Here is a 19,414-nt window from a genome sequence, read left to right on the forward strand (position 1 = left end):
AGAGTTACCCAGCAAGCTTAGTATTGGATTTACGGTCTAGCAGTCCACCCCAATATACCCAAATGATTGATTTGTTCAAAGTCGTATGGTCACAAATTTGACAGTAACATAAGATGCAAAACACATAGATTTATACATATTCAAGCCGCAAATACACTACGTACTGTTGGGGATTGTATTGCATCATGTGCTCATGCCTCTCTGACTAATAGAGGCGGACAACGAATTTGGGCCTTGCGGCTTGGCAAAGTGACAACCACGGGCAATGAAACCTCCGCCGTGTGGCCATGTCATCCCAGTGTTGCCACGGGAGCTGCCACCGAGTGCCCCTCCCAGTTCCAGCCTTCCAGCTTCAATCTCGCTCTCCCTCGACAGTCGCCGGCGATGGTTAGGCGTACTCCCTCGGACCTGATCTCTCCATTCTAAAGCCCCACCACCATCAACGATAGGTGCTCCAGCCCCACAACCCTTCTCGCGAGCCCTTCTCGTGAGCCGATCAGAGTGAGTTCTGCCTCCACCACCAAATCTACTCACTCCTTCATAGAGGCAGAGCGCCTCCTTCATAGTCTCATCTAGATTGATTCATGCAAAAACGTAGATTCTAAATAGGTAGGAATTTACGTCTCTGCATGAGACATGCACCCTTTCATGTATCCGCAACCTTCCCTCCCAATCTAAAAGCATCTCCCCAAAATACTTTATTCCTCTCCAATAATTACTTTTATATTTTTTTATAACAGTCATAACATACTATAGAAAACTAATCACTAATACATCCGGGTCGAGCTGGGCTGGGCTGGGCTCAAGCCAAGATGAGGAAAAGCTCGGTTTGTTTTGGACAAAATATCACGCCCGCGCTCGTTATCGGACTGGGTTCAGGCTGGACCGCTCACCATTTTTATGTGTAAAAATAATTGAAATACATAATCAGGCCGGGCTGAAACCGCCCATTTTCTATTTCGGACCGGCAAAATCAGCAGGCTGGGCTTAGCCCAACGGGCTGGGGCTGGGGCTGGGCTTCATTTGCTCGTCAGATCCCTCTCCCCCTCTTTTTCCCTCCCGGCTCCCCGCAGTCCCGCAGCTCCACTCCATTTCTCTCTTCTCTCCTTTCGATCCGCCGCCCCTCCCTCCCACCTTCCCACGCGGCGGCGCTCGCCCGGCCGGCCGCGCGCCTCCTCCCGGTAGCGGCGCCCGCCCCCTTCTCCTCCTGCGCGCAGGGCGTACCCCCTCGCGACGGCGGCGTCCGCCCGCTCCTCCCCCGTGCAGGCCACACCCCTTCCCGGCGGCGGCGCTCGCCTACTCCTCCTCCCTGCGCCGGCGCCCGCGCGCCCGCCCCCTGCCGGAGGTAGACAACTCCATCGCTAGACTCGGAGCAGAGCTAGCACCAAATCCTCCATCGCCAGCCAGGCCACCTTCGCAGCCCCAACCAGTTCGTGCCACCGCCACAAGTACAAACCGTAGATTCATCCAAAACATCGTTGTCCCTCAACACCACCTGCTACCGTCTTTCTTTTCGTGCTCAGCCTCCTCCAGGCTCCATTATCATGTGCATCCGATCTGTTATTGCCTGTTTGTTTGACGCACGTCCATAGATACAAGCATCTGACCCATTTTCCTGCGTCTGATTATCCTTGTGTAGGTTAATTGCCTAGGCAATGGTTGATTTGCCTGCTCTGCTCTATTTGGGAATAATCAGATAGGAACCAGGAGGGAGAGGTATAGCACAAGTGCGTTGATGCGTTATCTAAATGTTGAGTTGTTGAACAAAATTCTAAATCTGTAATCCGGTTGAACTAATTTAATTCAGTTCTAGAAAGCTGAACAAAATTCTAAATCTGTAATCCAGTTTGACTAATTTAACTCAGTTCTAGAAAGCCAATGAGGGTTTAATTGTTTTAAAGGTCTTGAGCTGTAGTAGAACTTATGTTTCTTACATATCAACCTAAAGGCTTGGCTACAAAGTTCCCTTTCTGCTGACCACTGCTTGTGGTTGAGGGAAAGATGCTGAGGAATATTTTGAGCCAGTCATGGAGGAATGGAGCACATGTGCTGCAGGAAGGAAATCCAGCACCAGCACTATATACATGCTGGAGGCAATTTCACAGTGGACAGGTAACAAGATCATTGCCTGACCGAAATGGTTTAAGTTTTTAACCCCCGAGAGATGTAGGTCTTGATTTAAGTGAGCAAACTCTGTTGGCTCCACTTACATCAGGACAATTACACTCAAATATTTAATGAATGATGCGATGGTGCAACTATTGATGCAAATTTTGTTTCTCGTTTCCTTTCCTATTTATATTTTTGGGATAAAAATGTTCTGCTTGAGTTTTAACATTTGTTTCCATTTCCCAGTAACCTTGCTCACAGTTAGATTTGAGACCTGAAACATCATTATTATGTATCTTTCATAGATAAAATGCCAATATAATAGCTTGGTTTACACTCAGTCATCCCATGAGCTAACCTAATCCATCATATAATGTTTGATGATCAGTGGTTGCGAATAGCTTTACCTTTGGTTGTGAACCTGATGAAATGGGCAAATAGCAAGTACCAATAAACCTTTTAACCATGTGGTAACGCATACGGCATACAAGTCATTCTCCAAAAGACCAAAACTAGTCGTATGCCTGTAGACTTCCATTATAGTTCTTTTTTTCGGAAATGCATGCAATACTGAATTTTTACTGCAAAATTTGCACTGACTGCCTTTTTTTTTTCTGGGGAGGGGGTGGGGAAGAAAGGACGCAGAAGCTGCCATTCCATTAACATAGGAACAAAATAAAAGGTCACACAACTGGCCCAAAACAAAGCCAGAAAACAATTCAGGCCTGGAACCCAACATTTGAAGTGATCGTACATTTTCAGTTTCAATGATGCAAGGCCCACAGCTCCCTCTGACTATTTTAGCTGAACTTTTACAGTCATTTTTACGGTTGCATATAAGCTGCACATTGATAAGCTAGATAAACAATTCACTTACCAAAGATGCAATGATTGATAATATGAGAGTAAAGTGGCATCAGCAATCTATTTCAGCAATTATTAGTGCTGCATGCAACAAGTTTTTTTCCCATCTTTCCTTTCAGATTGACTTGCTAACAGGTGTTGGATTCTGTGTTTTCTTTCTAACGGTTTTACATTTCTTTCTAAGGTAGGTGTTGATTTGTGTTCTCCCTTTTCCAGATGTTAAGCTCTTCCAGGAGCTTCTTTGGCGTGGAGGACTTTGTGGATGAAGACAACAGTAGACCCTACACATACAAGAAGGAAAAGAGATCGAAGAACCCACACAAGCACATTTCTTTCAAGCAGCGCACCATCGCCTACATGGAGCCCTTCACGCTCGACGTCTTCATCTCCAAGCGCTTCGTCTCGGCGTCCCTCACACACCGCTCGACATGCAGACAGGTCGCGGTCGCCGGGACGAATTCAAAGGACATCAAGGCGGCGCTCAAGTCGAGGTCCGACATACCGGCCTGCCTGGCCGTGGGCCGTTTCCTGGCAGAGAGGGCGAAGGAGGCCGACGCCTACACCTGCACCTACACGCCGAGGGAGCGGGAGAAGTTCGAGGGGAAGATCAGGGCCGTTGTCCAATCGCTGATCGATAATGGGATCAATGTGAAGCTCTACCTTGATTGAGCTTTTGTTGTCTCTTCTGGTACTCGCAAAATGAGCAGCCTGTCGCGTCGTGTTGTGCTGTCGCGACCCTGTTGTGATACGCCACTCTGTTCTGGTGCCGAGGCGTTGAGTTGTTAACATGATGCTGTTGCGTTGTCCTTGGCTGGAAGATGAGGTAATTTGTTTGTGTGATCATGGGGACGCCTTTTAGAAGGATTCAAGTCAGCATGTTGGTGCCATAGAAGCAGAGGTTTGATGTTTGAAGACTGCCTACTGTGTCCGGTGTCCCCCTGTAGTCTGTTGCTGCAATGCCCATTTCTGTCTCGGAAGTTGCTTCACAAAGATGGTGCCCGGAGCTGAACTTGGTACGGTGGTTGATCTGCAAGACGACCTGCATTGCATTTGTCAGTACAAGTAGGGATCCATTTGTTGCCTCGCGCTGGAGACGAAGGGTCATTCGTGGAGTGCTGATATCTGGTGCAAGGAGGGGAGCTGCTGAAACGCACAAGAAAAAGGTAAGAAACAGTGGGCTCGTCACAACATTCAGCTGTATAATTGAAAATCTCAAAAAACTTCAAAGCATGGTCGAAAAAACTAAGGTGCGGGTTTTTATTTTTGATACAGGGGATTTACACAAGACAAGACTACCTATCTACATCGACAAGAGGTCACAGTTTAGAAGATTTTCCTTCAGTTACAAATGCTGGTCAGACTAGAGAGAGATGCAGTGTTACTGACAACGTATATAACAACAGGTGATGCTGAAGCTGAAAACCAAACACATTGGAGGTGCATTATCAAAGAACAACAAGAGTAAGTCCCAGTACTTTCTACTGCTAGAATGTCTGAGTCCAACAGAGTAGTTCATGACTTTTTTAGTGCTGAGTGCTGACCCCTTTGCCTGTGATTGGTCGTAGGCGTTGTTTAAGGCGTATACAGCGAGCTTCCAACATGGGCTGGGCCAGGGAAGGACTCCATGGGAGGAGACATCATGCTGCTTGGGCCTGAGCACGGCGCAAGGTCTCGTGGGAGTTCGAGTCTGAGATCGAGCAGCGCGAGCAAACAGGAGTGGGAAGACGATGTGCAGAACCTGCTTCGTCAGGTCGCTCTGCAGGATCAAGAAGAACTGTGCTTGTGATGCACCAAATAAAACTACTATAGTCTTAACACAACAGATACGCGTGGAAGTAAAACTAGTTCAACCAGTTATAAAAAAAATAAATTTTCACACAAGAAATAAAATCTCAAGAGGTTTAAAATAAAAACTGCAGACTAAAAGACAGTAATAGTGGCTCCATGTGCTTATTAGTACTCCCACGGTGTATATATGTGTATCCAGATACGTAACAAAAATTTATCTCGAAAGGTCAAAACGAATAGTAATTTGGAACGGAGGAAGCAACTACTAACACTAATCCCCTTTAGCTTGTTATAATGGCAAGTTGGCAACACACCAACATTCGGCTAGTCGTTCTAAAAATAAAAGGAAAAAATAAAAGGAAAAGTCGACTAGTCTTATATTAAGAGAGAGAAAAAGAACACTCCAAGTGACCATGTCATAGCTAGTAGCAAATCTGCAACCAATAACTAGTGCCAGCCGAGCTTGAGGAGCTGATCCGGCTTGTTGCTCTCCGGCGGCCCTCCCTGGGGGAGGCAGTAGACGTTCTTCACCGCCCACGCCACCTCGCGGTTCATCTTCATCCCCTTCCCCTTGACCTTCAACATCAGCTTCCTCTTGGCGATCGACAGCGCGGCCTTCTCGTCGGCGGCGACGTCGAACAACTCCTTGAACAGCTTGTTGCCCTTCACGTGGGCCAGGAACCCGCCGGCGAGGAACCGCCGCAGGAAGTTGATCTGCGCCATCTTGGCCCACGTCGACACCTTGATCGACTCCCGCCGCTCCGACGACGTCCGCAGCGCCTTCCTCGGCCGCTCCCCGTGCTCCATGTACGCCAGGATCTGCCGGAACAGGTCCTTCTGCTCCACGAACAGCGTCTTGTCGGCGCCCTTGCCGCCGGCCTCGGCGGCGAGGTCCGACACCCGGGCCAGGATGGCGTCCATGTCCTTGCGCGGGGTGTGCTGCGTCAGGTTCAGCTCCACGCACACCGCCAGCGCCTCGCCGGCGGCCATACGGACGGCGCGGTCGTCGGCCTCGAGCACCCCCGCGAGGGACGCGATGGCGGCGTTCCAGGCGGCGCGGTCCGCCTTGCGCTGCGCGTCCGTGACGGCGGCGGTGGTGACGAGGAACGTCCACGTGGACACGGCGGCGGCGACAACATGGGGTCTGACCTTGCTCGAGATCACCTTGGGGGACTTGGGGTTGGGGCAGATCACGCCCCAGATGGTCTTGAGCGACCGCTCCGCCTCCTCGGGGCCCAGCGCACCGGCGAAGGTGACGGCGGCGAGGCAGTGGAGCGCGGCAGCGACCGTCGCCGGGTCCATGGACGGCGCGAGCTGGAGCGTGCGGGCGAGCATCGGGAACGACTCGGCGAGAATCTCCGTGGAGCCGCCATTGAGGAGGGTGAACGCGAGGAGGCCGACGGCGCGGTACGCGAGGCGGGCCTCCTTGGCGAAGGCCGGCGAGGCGTTGCCCCTCTTGATGGAGGCGCCGCAGAGGGCGAAGATGACTAGGGGCCGCCCGTCGGTGGCCTCGTCGAGCGGCACCACGCGCTCGAGCGCGCCGGCGAGCGACGCCAGCGCCGACTCGCGGGTGCCGCCGGAGGCGCGCTTGTCGTGGAGCGCGGCGACGCACATGTCCAGGAGCTCGAACGGGTCCGTCACGTCCTTGGGGTTGAAGTTGAATGACGGCGCCTGGAGCGAGGACGACGACGAGGCCTCGACGCCGGCAGCTGCCTTCTTGCCGCCCCACTTAGTCTTGTGGCCCGTCGCCGAAGACGACGCCTCGCCGCCAGCGTTCTTGCCGCCGTGCTTGTTCTTGTGACCCATTGCCGACCGGAGCGGTACGGAGCTGCAGACGCGCGAGTTGAGGCACGAGTGCTTCCGGCCGGAGATTTGTCGGGCGGCGGCGCTGGTTGCGGCGGGCGACGGCTTCGGCGAGGCGATGATGCGATGGGGAAGGAGAAGGTGGGGGCTGGTAGTTGTAGCGCGACGGTGTCGTACGGGGAGGCCGGGACGGTGTCGGAGTCGGAGAGGCTTGCGTGCGGAGAGCGGAGACCGTGAAGGTGGCGGGAAGAGAGCTCTTGCCGTGCGCGGCGCGCCGCCGGAACCAGACGATCCGTTTCGAGTTCGGACTCGGCGCGTCCGTACGATTTTTTTCGACAAGGCCGTCCAGGAAGGAAGGCGCGCAGTTGGGCCGCGCAGGTTTGTTACGAATAGTCACCCGGGCTGCGGAGCAGGCTGAGTGGGCCTAGAAAACCCAACACAGAATACTTTGAGATTCCCTCCCATACCACTTTCTTGGGATGTGCCGTTGAGACGAAGGGCTTTCAAATAATGTTTGCGAGATTTTGCTGCTTGCCTCATTCAGCCACGAGTAGGGGTGAACATGGGTAGGAGAAATTCTAGCATTTTGTATTTACCGTATACTCCCTCCATCCCAAATTACTACTCCCTCCAACTCATTATATTTGACATTTTTTGAACTAACCAACGTCAAATAAAATGATATGGAGGTAGTATTTGTTTTAGCTTTTTTATATACATACATTTTCATATGTATCTAGACATAGTATATATTTAGGTGCATACCAAAAACTATGTTAGAAAAGCCAAAACGAACGGTAATTTAGGATGGAGGGAGTAGTTTCCAATTTAATAGAACATGAAAGTTGTCACTTTCAACCAATTTCACAATATAATTGGGACTAGCACCGAAATGTTCACTTTAGAATTATAAAAAAACTTGATACGGGCGTTTTTTTTAATACTGTAATATCGTTTCCCATCGGTTTTATCCCTAATCCCAAGAGCGGAGTTTGTACTGCTTGTAATTGAATCGAGGTGGGATACTGCTCGGTTGAGCCAAATGCCGCTGGATTTGTAGCCAGGATGGAGAACTGGTCGCCACAGTTCCGCTCCCATGCTTGGATTCAGAGTTTGATTATGAAAGCAAAATATATTTTTTCTTCTAGACTCCTTTGCCAATCCAAACACCTCGGCAGATTTTTCTTTGTTTTCGAATCATCCGTTTCACAACTGTCTTCTTATCCTACTCTTACGGTTTGTTTCTGCGTTTTTCTATCCATACCCTTCAAAGGGGGCGTAAGTTTTTGCTGAAGTTCAAGTGAGATTAGTTGATTTTGTTGGCTCACTTTGATCTGCACCGTGCAAAACCGAACGGTTATTTCTTCCGGGCTACGGCAGACACAATCAGCCAACGAAAACGAAAGCCACCTTCGGCGGCAACCTTCCTTGGTTTCCCTCCTTCCCGCCAGAAATTTTACGAACGCAGACATGGGTCGCACAGTGCCTCTGCAGCCTGCACATCCTATCCTATCCTGGCATCCAATTTCATGGATTCCAGCACCCACTTTTCAGATAGGACGCGTGAACTGAACACCAGTGCCAGACTCGCCACCTTTTATAAATGGATTTCGTACCGGTCGTCGTAGATGTGAGCTTGACCACAGTGAACACGCAGCATGTCAAATTCGAACTACTAGTCCTGGGATTTTCAGCAACCACACGACAGCACAAAGAAAGAATGTATGGAGTCACAAAGGCATTTACCCTTCCATATCAAGCTAGATGAACCAGTGATTACTTCAGTGTTCATGTTTTTTTTTTGTAATGATAGGTGTTCATGTTGACGTCTGCATAAACACGGTATGCAGCAGGTAGCCTGCTGCAAGCAGCACCAAGCATTGCTGCCATAGTGCCATACACATGCACACATACACTGTAGTAGCATTCATAATCGAAAAAAGAATCCAATTGAATTGAGCTCGAAGTGTGTGCCGGTGCAGCCGGCCGGCTGCCGTCCCTGCCGCCGCAGTGATGGCCGGCAACCACCCACCCTCTCCTCCGCCCGGCACTAAATGCTCATCCATCCTCTTGTAGTAGTATACCGTTGCTGTGGTTCCGAGTGTACAGTGTGGTACGAGTATGTACGAGTCTGATGGTAGAACGCGCCTTGTTCTTGGACGTTCATGTGGTCCGCGTGGCGAGGGCGACGCCGGCGAGGTCGCCGCCGTACTCCTCCAGCACCACCAGGAGGTTGCCGCTGGGCTTCAGCCACGACCGCGGCACGTGGTACCACCTCTGGGAGGGGTCGCCGCAGCCGGAGAGGCACCGGCCCTCGCGGTACGTCCCGGCGTAGCTGCACCGCCCACAGCCGCCGGCGGCGGCCCGGTACGACCAGTACCGCCCGGCGTGGTGCCCGTTCACCCACACCTGGCCCTTGCCCATGCTACCCATGTCCAGCGCCACCGGCGAGCTCCCCGCCGGCGCGTTGAACAAGGCCTTGTGCCATGTCAGCGGCTGCTTGCCGCCGGGACCGGCCCACTCGACGGCGGAGCTCCCGGTAACGGTGTGGAGGCCGAGCGACTCGCCTTTCAGGCCGACCTGCGGCGCCGAGAGTCAGAATTCAGTGTGATTGAGCTTGCACTGAACAAAGACAAAAACGTTTTTATTTCTGAAGATGTTAGAAACACACCTGATATGTCCATTTCTGATGGCTGAGGTCCCTCTTCCCCTCGTTCAGCCCGGAGACGGTCACCGGTCCCAGGACGCCGACGTTCCACGACTCGAAATGGTTCCCGGTGTTCTACAGAATACCGCCGGCAAAATATCAATGTTAGAAACAATTTTTTTTTATTTTTTCAGTAAGATGATCTTTGTTCAGGACATGGAATTATCTGTCTGTGATCGATCGACTTACAGGAAGGCCAACTGCTGAGCTTAGGATGGAGATCTTGTTGCTGCCCTGCCACATCTTCACATGCCCATTGAACGTTAGTTTCGGGTTCTCGTAGCTGCCATAAACGGATCCTACAACACGAGCATTCCAACAATATGATACTCGGCCCTGCTGCGATCAGCGTTGCAATATGGTAGATGATAAGTACCGTATGATCTCCCATTGACAAACACTTGCATGGAGTGTCCAGCAGAGTAGACAGTGAGCTGAGGCCACTGGCCAGACTTCAGGAACTGCTCGTTCGCACCAATGTTGACCCTGCCATGAGCATAATTCAAATTTAAGGAGAATCCATCAGTTTGGAAAAAACATTATTGTCATTTTGGAGCCTTATCATGGTCAGTCAGTCACTCACTGGGTGGTGTACCACAGATAATCCGACTTGTCCCATGTCAAGCTGAGCTGCTCAACTAAGCCATCCTTTGTGAAAGCGCTGTCATCCAGAGAGTTTGTGTCCTCGCTGTAGGACTGCCATGCGAACTGTAACACGGGAGTCATCTTCGGCAGCAGAGTTGGCTCCTTCACCTGCACAATCATCACATTTTCTAATTAGACTACATGATCCCATCTGGCCTACATAAAGAATGAAAGATTCAGTCTTTAGTAATCACTCACTGTCGCAGTGTTGAAGACCGCAGTTTTGCAGTCAGGCAGAATGCTGATGGACCAAGCAGGGAGGTCATAGTGACGTCCATTGAACCTGACTTTCACAGCAGAATTCATGTGGTAGTTTGACAAGAATGCGGCACAGGCTCCATTCTTTGACTTGAAGACATGTGCCTGAAAAATTGATCTATCCATGAGTATCTGCTGATTTTGTATTAGGGAAACCATTGTCATGTGGGAACATTCTTAGCAACATATACCTTCTCATAGTTTCCAAGTGATTGGATTGTCGGATCACCAGAAACCAACACAGGTTCGGCCTGCTTGATGGCCCTGTGCAGGTCCCTCAGGTGACCCCATTTCGGTTGCCTAAGCAGGCCTGAAAGGTAAACCCCATGATTTTTCAGATGCCAAAGAACAAGTAAAACCACACTGTAAACTTTCTGAAAATATCTCTCGACAGCCAACAGGAATTCATGTTCATCAAAGATGGCAATCACTGCATACCAAATTCGTCGATCGGGGCATCATAGTCATAGCTGTTTGCGATAAAAGGGCCACCGGCTGTGCGCCCAAAGTTTGTTCCTCCATGGTACTGCATCAGATTCGGAACATGCAAATGTGGTCACCACAGCTAGAACTGCATTCACTGCAACGGCAGTACTGGTGTGACCAGCATGGTTTCCTAAGTTCTTACCATGTAATAGTTCACGAACGACCCTCCCTTCTGAATGAACCGTGCCACGGCAAAGGCAAGGTCCTCCACCGGCCGGTGAGGCACAGCACCTCCAAACTTGGTAAACCTTGACATGGTAACAATGTAAAATTAGGCAATTCTGAACAATCGAAATGCCTTCACAGGATCGAAGTGACTCAGGAATAAATTGGGTGAATTTGGTCGAGAGAAGTACCATCCAGTCCACGCCTCGGTCCACATGGTAGGCTTGTACTTCTTGTTCGGGGTGAAGTAGTCACAATAGAAGCCATTGCAAGTATTGATCTGCCATGATCAATTCACACAAGGTAAGAATCAAAACAGCTAGATAAACAATTCAGTTATTTGACAACAGCCACACCATGTTGAAGATGCAACAGTAGTTCGCAACGTACCACAGGGTCAGGAGCATCATCCTGCTTGCACATTACCCAAGGCACGCCGGTGTTGGTCCCAACCGCCATCTGGGCTGCCCAATTTGCATAAGGCTTGGCGCCGCTGCCAACAACGGACTCCATCGGCCCGAACTCATTTTCCACCTGCGCAATCGGCGAATGAGCTTGTCAGTTAAGCTCCAATTTCAGGTCCATTGCAAAGTTAATTCAAGGGAACCAAGAATTCACCTGAGCCATGATGATTGGGCCTCCCTGCCACTCGAATAGCCCCTCGGACTTCATCATCGACACTATCTTCTCGACGAACTTCTGCATTGCGGCCTGCAGTACCAGCAAGAAAACGGCAGGAATCAGACACATTCTCACCCCAATTGGTGAACAATGGAAGAAGAATTTATTTCAGTGTCATAACAAAAACTCAAATCTTTTTGGTGAAGCTAGTGCGCTACCTTGAAGGGGCCATTGTCCGTCCTGAACCTGATACCAGGCACATACTTGAGCCAAACAGGAAAACCACTGAAAAGAACACAACAGACATCGATTGCAATGTCACAGTCACAGTCACAGTATTTCTAATTACAAAAATCGAATTACAGAACCAAGAACAAGCGATTTGAAATTCACAATCTGCAAGCCAAGGTTGCTGGTGAATACGTTACCCGAAGTTCCATTCCGCGCAGACGTAGGGGCCGATGCGGAGGTGGACGTAGAGGCCGGCCTGCTTGACGAGCTTGATGAAGCGGACGAGGTCGTAGCGGTCGGCGAAGTGGTACTGCCCCTGCACCGGCTCGTGGCCGTTCCAGAAGACGTAGGTCTGGATGACGTCGAGGCCGCCGTCCTTGGCCTTCTGGATCAGCCCGGGCCACATCTGCCGCCATTCGATTCGGAGCGGACCAGCAAGAAGCAATCAGTTCAGAGCTGCAGAGCGCTGCCGAAGCAAGCTGCATTTGGGCGCCAGAAGCGGGAGACGGGAAGAGGCGGCCATGGGCGCGGGCAGGTACCTCGGGCGTGCTCCTGGGGTAGTGGATGGAGCCGGAGATGAGGATGCGGCGGCGGCCGTTGATGACGAGGGAGCGGTGGTCGTACAAGACGGACGCATTGGCAGCGGCGGCGAGGAGGGAGGCCGCCAGGAAGGCAGCGAGCAGGGTGCGCCCGCCGCCGGAGGCGGAGACAAGAAGAGGCGGCGCCCCGGCCATGGCGCCCGCCGCGCGCCTCACCTCACCTCACCTCTCGTCCAAGAACCGGGCTTCCCTCGGCTCCTCCGCGAGAAGAGCAGCGACCTGCTGCCTCTTGGCCGAGCGCTCGAGTGGCAACGGGAAGGGTGTGAGCCGGTGGGGAGTGAGGTGGCGCTTTTATCGAGAGGGTGAAGGGGACGGCAATGGCGAGCGGGGAGGAGGGGAGTGCGCGAGCTTTAGCTGCTGCTGCTTTTGTTTTGTTTTTTGTTTTTACCCCGTTTGTTTGATCTCTCCGCCTTTTGCCGCCGCTTTTGGATGGTTACCTCCGGTGAGCTGCCGAGCTTCCACTGTGGAGAATGCGCGTGCACGGGAGTGGTGGAGTGGGTGGTGCCAGTCTGCGAGAGAGAGAGGGGGAGAGAGAGAGGAGGAGGCTTTTATGGATGCTGCCAAACTTGCCAAGCTGAGCTCAGTGAAGGTGAAGGCCGCGAAGAGCCGAAGAGGAGTGGGAACAGGGAAGTGGAGGAATGAAAAGGGTAGCGAGGGTGGTAGAAGGGGTGGGGCCCACATCCGTTACGAAGCACCTGCTCGTGTTCCTTTTCCTTTCCCCTCTTTTCTTTGCGTTAATATTTCGGCAAGGGTTCAGAGATCTGGGAATTGCAGTAATATCAAGAGAAAAAAGGGGAAGCTAACATAGGATGCCTCTTTTCTACTTATACACACTGCTACACATCCTGTTAGGTAAAGGGCTGTTTGTTTCCCTCCTGAATTACGAATTATATAAGCTAGACTAGGTACAAAGGTAATAGAGTAAAAGAGCATCATGGGATCACAAATAATCTCAAATAAGTTGCACGAGGTTAGCTTATTTTAGATTATTTATGTTTTCAATGTGATCCTAAGGTAGTCCTTTACCATAGTACCCATGATACATAATTTAGCTTATATGATCTAGGTGGATTATAATCTCAAACAAACAGAACCTTAGACATTTTTTTTGTGTGTAAGCAAAGCATGTGCCATGTTTGCTTGTTTGATGGCAGATGATGTCAATGAAATCAACGTAGTCCCATCTATTTTTGGATACTATCTACTACCTCCATCCCAAATTATAATTTATTTTGATTTTTCTAGATACATCACTTTTGCTATACACCTAGACATAGGTATATGTCTAGATACATAGCAAAAGTGATGTATGATGGATGTAGAAAAGTTAAAACAAATTGTCATTTGGGATAGAGGGAGTAGGTAACATTTTACTATTTTTTGCATCTAAACCAGTATTTGTCATTGTGCTTTAGAAAAAACTTCGAAAATTGCCATTGTGCTTGGGTGATGCACGGGCACTAGTAAAAACAAGACCGTCTAGTTCAAAGGAATTTTGGAGGAATTGTGAAGGAATTGATTCCTCTGGAAAGTTTCCTATGAAAGCTGTTTGGAACAAAGGAAATAGGAACAGTAAAACGGAGGAAAGTTTCCTACGCCAGTTGATTTCACGGGAATGAAAACATCCACTCTGACCTCAATTTTTGGTGGAAGTCCGAGGCAACGAGCGAAGCGACGAGCAAAAAACATTACGAGGCCCTGCGTTACGAGGCCACCTAGCGCCAGGTTTCGCAGCTCCATGAGCTAGGCCCTTGTGCTCTATGCGAAGGGAGAAACAACAGCAAAGGAGAGAGATGTGGCCTCCATGAGCACAGGGAAACTACAAAAAATGGTACTGTGTTATCGTTGGATACTTGGATGGGAGCATTTGTGATGTGTCTGATTGGTGTGGCTTATATTTTTTTTTTCCATTTGAGATAACTTTTGAATTGCAATTATTTTTGCAGTATTTTTTTCATGTTTCTATGGTTTGGTTCCTCCATTCCAAACACCTCTTGCAATATTTTTCTTATGGTTTCCAATCCTCTATTTTTCCATTTCCTTCGTATCTCATTCCTATGTTTTTTCCATTCCTTTATTTTGCATTCCTCCATTCCAAACAGATCCTTTTAAACCGGCATTCATATGCTCTAAACACAAGCAATGTATGCTTTTACTGCTTGCAGTGCGCAAGCGTGCTATCAATTAGTTCCAGCTTTTACTCCCACATGAGCTTCTAGAGAATAATTACAAGAAGAAGAAAGTCGCTATCAAGGGATAACTCTTTTTTCGGATTCCATCAAATCGCTGATGAAAAGGACATGGGAAGAACAAGAACTCTGGCACGGGTGCACTTTCGGAGGCACGAAGCGCGTGCCGTCCCATTTCCCCGTGGACGCGACCACGGCATGTTTGCTCCCAGACAAGCAGATGTTCCAAGCATGAAAAGAACACGGGCACGGGCAGTGAGTGATGCTGCTGCTGCTGCTGTGTGGCTCACTGGGTCTGCCCCAAACAGTATGTTTTTAGAACTAACATTGAATATTTGATAACCAACGTACTGCAATATACATCATACATGCATGCCGAAAAGTTACATTTTTCTTTTTTTTCCATAAAAAACAGTTTCGAGTTCCAAAACCAGGCCTTACAGTATCCAGTAGTACATACTCTGTATCCTCATTTTTGGATTTTTTTTTCCTCAATGAAAATCTTTAACACTACTAACTCAGTGTCCTCTACGCAAGATTGTTGTGCAATTAAGATCCATGCATCAGCGGATGAACATATATTTTTTTTTTCGAAATTCCAGCGGATGAATATATACTGTATACATTGTTTCGTACAAAGACTACAACCGTACACGTCAGTAAGTATTTAATGATTTTCCTAATTCCATCCGCGATATATGAGACAAAATCAGCAGCTGCATGTGCCCGAGATCCGGTTTTGGCACATGCTAATCATCAGACGCATCAGGTGCTAGGTGCAAGTGCGGGAGAATCAACTAACCGTGCACGTGATGTCAGTCGGGCCAATGGCAGAGTGGAGTAGAACTCTTACACTGTAGTGTACATGTAGTATCCCTCGTCACACATGCCCACTGTGGCTCGCAAAGCATCAAATGGTCAGTAACCCGAAGATTTTGATCTCAAACAATTGGTGATGCTTTGATCTCAAACAATTGGTTAGCATCACGCAGATCATCCTGGATGGTTGGGTTCAACCAATTTATTTAGTAGAACAATGCACTTGGGAATTTCACGGCCTGTTTTGACAACTGCTCTCTTTGTTCAAAATACTTGTAAATTAGAGCTTGTTTTTAAAAAAGGAAATTAGAGCTAGTTTTGGTCAATCTTATCAAACATCTCGCTGTTGATAATATGTCAACATATAAATAGATAGTTAATCAAAGCTTCAAATGTTTACTTAATTAAAGCTTCAAATGTTTGATAAGATCTTGGTCAAGAAGGTTTAAGTATTTGTGACATGAGGGGAGTATTCGTTTTTCGGTGTAGGTCGAGACGGCGTACTTGGCACTTGGAGTAATTGCCTAATTGGGCGAAAAGAACCAACATACCTAGCTGTCGAAACTGCATGCGCTTGGGTTGTCCCTGGCCTAGTGGCCTGGGTCTTCCACAGGACACTCACGGGCCGGTTCATGAGTAGACTACTCCTGCTCAGATCAGCAGCTCTCACCTCTCACCATGAGTGTGTCACACTAGCAAAGCTACTAGCAGATCTACCATTTCTTCATCGATCGACCGACCGTGTACCGACACCGTACGTACCCACTCTCGAGAACAAAAAAAAAAAAAATTGCTCCATGGCCTGCCACGTACATTACTGGTAGGTGCTGGTACCACAACAACAAAAAGAAAGCAACAGTTGCAACCGGTGCGCGGCGAGTGGTTAACAGTTTGGTTTGGCTTAATCAGGGGTCGCTTGAATAGGCCGCCGGTGCCAGTGGCTGGAAGCTTAATTAGCTTGGCGTGCTAATTAAGACGGCCATTAATGGAGCTCGAGGAGTACATTGTACATTTTCTTAAACGAACCAGTACACTGTACACTGTCCGGCAAGTTGGGTGGTCAGGCCATGGACGCCTGTAGCTACAACGGGAAAGGTCACCAGGACTGTTACCAAAAGGATGGATGTTCATAACACCAGCCGCCGGCAATGCAGATGGAAACGCAATCTGATCGATCCAGAGCGTGTGGTCACTACTCACGATTCTTCAGGGCGGGTCGCTTGAATTGGTCGGCGGTGACCCTAATTTTTAGTTTAAAATTAGGGTCTTTGTTGTACTTAACATGCGCATGCATAGTTTATCTTAGATACTCTAAGCTTTTTAGTTCGGCTCTGCAACCGCAACCATAGTGATCCACGCATAGTTCTCTACATCCTTATCCGTCATCATTGAGAAGTTCCAAGTAAGCAAGGACACGTGAAGGAAAGGTATTACGACAACACAGAAGATAAGACTTTAACATACCCTACTGAAAAACGCGACTTTAGTCCCGGTTGGATAGGATCATAGATCCCGAAAATCCAAGCAGAACTAAATTTTCGAGACACTAGGACTAAAAACGTTCAAAAAATAAAAAAAAAGGCGGCACCGCCGCCATAGGCCTGGCTGCCCGCAGCCTGCCCGCGTCCGCTCGCTCGCCCACGCCCAGCTCGCCACGCCGCCGCTGGAGGCCCGACCGCCCGCGCTAGCTCGCCACGCCAGCTCGCCCGCCCCGCCTGCGCTTGGAGATAAGGACCTGCGCCTGGAGATAGAGATAGGAGAAGAGATAAGATAGAAAGGGAGAGGAGCAGAGAAGAAGATAAAAGTGTGGAGAGAGAGGAGAGACCGCGTGAAAGGGTTTTGTCCAACCGGGACAAAAGGTTCTCCTTTAGTCCCTGTTGGAATTACCAACCGGGACTAGGGGGTCTTTTATCCCGGTTGGTGTTTCCAACCAGGATAAAGGGGGGAGTCGGTGCAATTTTTTATAGCCGTTACAACCGGGACTAAAGGAGGAGATTTAGTCCTAGTTGATCTTTACAACCGGGACTAAAACCCCCCCTCCCCCCCCCCCCCCAGCGGTGGCCTTCGGTGCCTCATTTTTGACCCAGGACTAAAGATACTTTAGTCCTGAATCCAATGTTAATCGGGACAAAAGCACCTGGATAGAAGGTCAGTTCTCCAGTAATGATATTCTATCAAAAAAGATAAAAAAGGGTTAAAGACGATGTCGTCCTAAAAAAAAAGGGCAATCAGCGGCTTAGAGATCAAGCATGGTGTCACGATGTATTTGCTTGTTAGCGTGCACCAAGAATCGGCATGTTCGCGTTGCCTCCTTTGTGCCAAATTTCATCCCTACACAATATTTTCAATGCTTCCACGTGCAGTTTGTTTTGTGCATGGCCTTGCAGCCATTGCTCGTTTCGGGTCCCAGCACAGTACCTTCTTGTTGCCGCAATCTTATTTTACAATTACTAATTTGAGACTCCTTTTGAAACCTTTAGATGAAGTCACCGAGGATTACTAGGTGGACACTCTAGAAAAAGAGAGGGATCCTAGAAATTTCAAAAAAAGCAAAACATCTAACCATCAATCGGTACACTCAAATCATTATAGCCATTGGATCTATTATGTTTTCTAAAAAATTACCCACCTATACCATTATAAAAATAGTCTAAAATAACATCCTAAATCTATGTCTAAATTACCCACCTCTACCATTATATAAAATTAACTAAAGTAACCCCCATCTCCATCAAAATTACCCACTCATGCCATTATAAACAATATTTAAAATAACTCCTTAAATTTTAAACTAAACTACCCACACTAATACTTAATAAAACTTAAAGTAACCCTTTAAATTTGCATCTATATTACCTACATATGCCATTATTAAAAATAAAATGAGGTAACCCTACGTTTGAATCCAATCACCTTAATTAAAAATATACAACAATTTATGAGTCTAATCGTCTATTTCTTACACTATTGGTATATGATATAATAACTAAGGTATATACGCATGATGTGTATCCATATTTATAAAGATATAGAGCAAGTGATGAGAATATAGGTTTCTATGTTAAAATTATAGCTCAAACTTAGAGTCCATTAAATAAATTCAAACGCATACCTGCGATGCAAAGTGAAAAGTTAAAGATTATAAATGTGGATGAAAATATTATAGAGTAATTACTAACTAAAATCTATCACAATTGGATGAAGATAATAAGTATATATCTATACAAGTATTGTGTTCGAATGTTTAACAAATCAGATGTAGTTCATGGTAATAGTTTTTTTAGCAATGTGGTCTCTTTTTTCACTGGAGACTCCGCATTACAAATGCTAGGAAAAAAGACAAATCCTAAAAATTCTCAAATAAATCAAAAACATCAAACACCAATCCTGTAAACTCTAATAATCATAGTCATTGATCTATTATAGTTTCTAAAAATTTACCCACCACTATCATTATGAAAATATTCAAAATAAACTCTAATTCTATATCTAAATTACTAAGGTAAGTCATTATAAAAAATAAATCTAAAGTAACCTAATAATCTTCATCCAATTTACTCATATATCATTATAAAGCATAATTTAAAATATTATTCTAAAATTATATCATAACATAAAGTAAACAACTAAATCATAATCTAATTATCTTCATGCACATCATATAGAGATGTCCAAAAGTAAACTGATTCTAAATTACCTATTTATATTATTGTTAATATAGAAATACTAAGTTATAGTATATACACATGATGAGTGTCAGCAGTTAGATCATTTATACATGTATGTGAGGAATTGATGAAAATATTGATTTTTATGCTAAACACAATGTATGGAGGTGCAATACAAAATAAAAAAAGTGTGAATGTAGATCAAAAGTTTAAAGAGTAATTACTAATTAAAAATCAATCACAACAGGATAAAGTAAGTACATATCTATATGAGTATTACGTTGAAATATTAAAAAAATGAGAGAGTAGTAGGTTAACAATTTTAATTATTATCTAGGAGTTTAATTTCTAAATAATTTTCAAATTCAATAACTTTTAAAAACGGTAACCCGTGCGGGAACTAGTAGACAAAAATGGCGTACAGGACAATCAGGCCAGTGCAAAGCAAGTAAATGAAGAAGT

General features: G+C 47.4%; 3 protein-coding genes across 10 annotated transcripts; 1 reads left to right on the forward strand and 2 right to left on the reverse strand.

Annotated features, from left to right (window-relative positions):
• Window positions 1–1,093: 1,093 nt before the first annotated feature.
• Window positions 1,094–3,885, forward strand: LOC117833014 (uncharacterized). Of its 8 annotated transcripts, none has more exons than XM_034712402.2 (4): window positions 1,094–1,448; window positions 1,640–1,727; window positions 1,949–2,112; window positions 3,190–3,885. In XM_034712402.2, the coding sequence occupies exons 3-4, from the start codon at window positions 2,002–2,004 to the stop codon at window positions 3,640–3,642; spliced, it is 564 nt and encodes a 187-aa protein (XP_034568293.1). In that variant the 5' UTR covers window positions 1,094–1,448; window positions 1,640–1,727; window positions 1,949–2,001; the 3' UTR covers window positions 3,643–3,885. The 8 variants fall into 8 exon arrangements, with proteins under 8 accessions (XP_034568293.1, XP_034568276.1, XP_034568302.1 ...); XM_034712385.2 differs by having other exon boundaries at window positions 1,640–1,716; XM_034712411.2 differs by having other exon boundaries at window positions 1,094–1,345.
• A 1,142-nt stretch (window positions 3,886–5,027) lies between these two features.
• On the reverse strand, window positions 5,028–6,567 carry LOC117847521 (uncharacterized). The gene has a single exon (XM_034728736.2). The coding sequence runs from the start codon at window positions 6,565–6,567 to the stop codon at window positions 5,209–5,211; it is 1,359 nt and encodes a 452-aa protein (XP_034584627.1). The 3' UTR covers window positions 5,028–5,208.
• Window positions 6,568–8,289: 1,722 nt separating this feature from the next.
• Window positions 8,290–12,828, reverse strand: LOC117853821 (beta-galactosidase 4). Its single transcript, XM_034736436.2, has 15 exons — window positions 12,217–12,828; window positions 11,875–12,083; window positions 11,665–11,731; window positions 11,444–11,536; window positions 11,216–11,359; window positions 11,017–11,105; window positions 10,803–10,908; window positions 10,613–10,700; window positions 10,366–10,484; window positions 10,115–10,279; window positions 9,855–10,024; window positions 9,648–9,757; window positions 9,461–9,570; window positions 9,236–9,346; window positions 8,290–9,144 (listed from the first exon to the last, which is right to left on the reverse strand). The coding sequence occupies exons 1-15, from the start codon at window positions 12,409–12,411 to the stop codon at window positions 8,728–8,730; spliced, it is 2,193 nt and encodes a 730-aa protein (XP_034592327.1). The 5' UTR covers window positions 12,412–12,828; the 3' UTR covers window positions 8,290–8,727.
• Between the last annotated feature and the right edge of the window lie 6,586 nt (window positions 12,829–19,414).

This window comes from Setaria viridis, chromosome 1, assembly GCF_005286985.2.
Source record: "Setaria viridis chromosome 1, Setaria_viridis_v4.0, whole genome shotgun sequence".
In the NCBI taxonomy this organism is placed as follows: domain Eukaryota; kingdom Viridiplantae; phylum Streptophyta; class Magnoliopsida; order Poales; family Poaceae; genus Setaria; species Setaria viridis.

What these genes read in the sequence shown, in the direction of transcription:
- LOC117833014 (XM_034712365.2), top strand. Translation starts at nt 2,002, where the DNA reads ATGCTGAGGAATATTTTGAGCCAGTCATGGAGGAATGGAGCACATGTG. An exon ending in GGCAATTTCACAGTGGACAG is followed by an intron (nt 2,113 to 3,189) that starts GTAACAAGATCA and finishes TCCCTTTTCCAG; the next exon opens with ATGTTAAGCTCTTCCAGGAG.
- LOC117847521 (XM_034728736.2), bottom strand. Translation starts at nt 6,567, where the DNA reads ATGGGTCACAAGAACAAGCACGGCGGCAAGAACGCTGGCGGCGAGGCG.
- LOC117853821 (XM_034736436.2), bottom strand. Translation starts at nt 12,411, where the DNA reads ATGGCCGGGGCGCCGCCTCTTCTTGTCTCCGCCTCCGGCGGCGGGCGC. An exon ending in ACCGAGGCGTGGACTGGATG is followed by an intron (nt 10,909 to 11,016) that starts GTACTTCTCTCG and finishes TACCATGTCAAG; the next exon opens with GTTTACCAAGTTTGGAGGTG. An exon ending in TGTCAATGGGAGATCATACG is followed by an intron (nt 9,571 to 9,647) that starts GTACTTATCATC and finishes CTCGTGTTGTAG; the next exon opens with GATCCGTTTATGGCAGCTAC.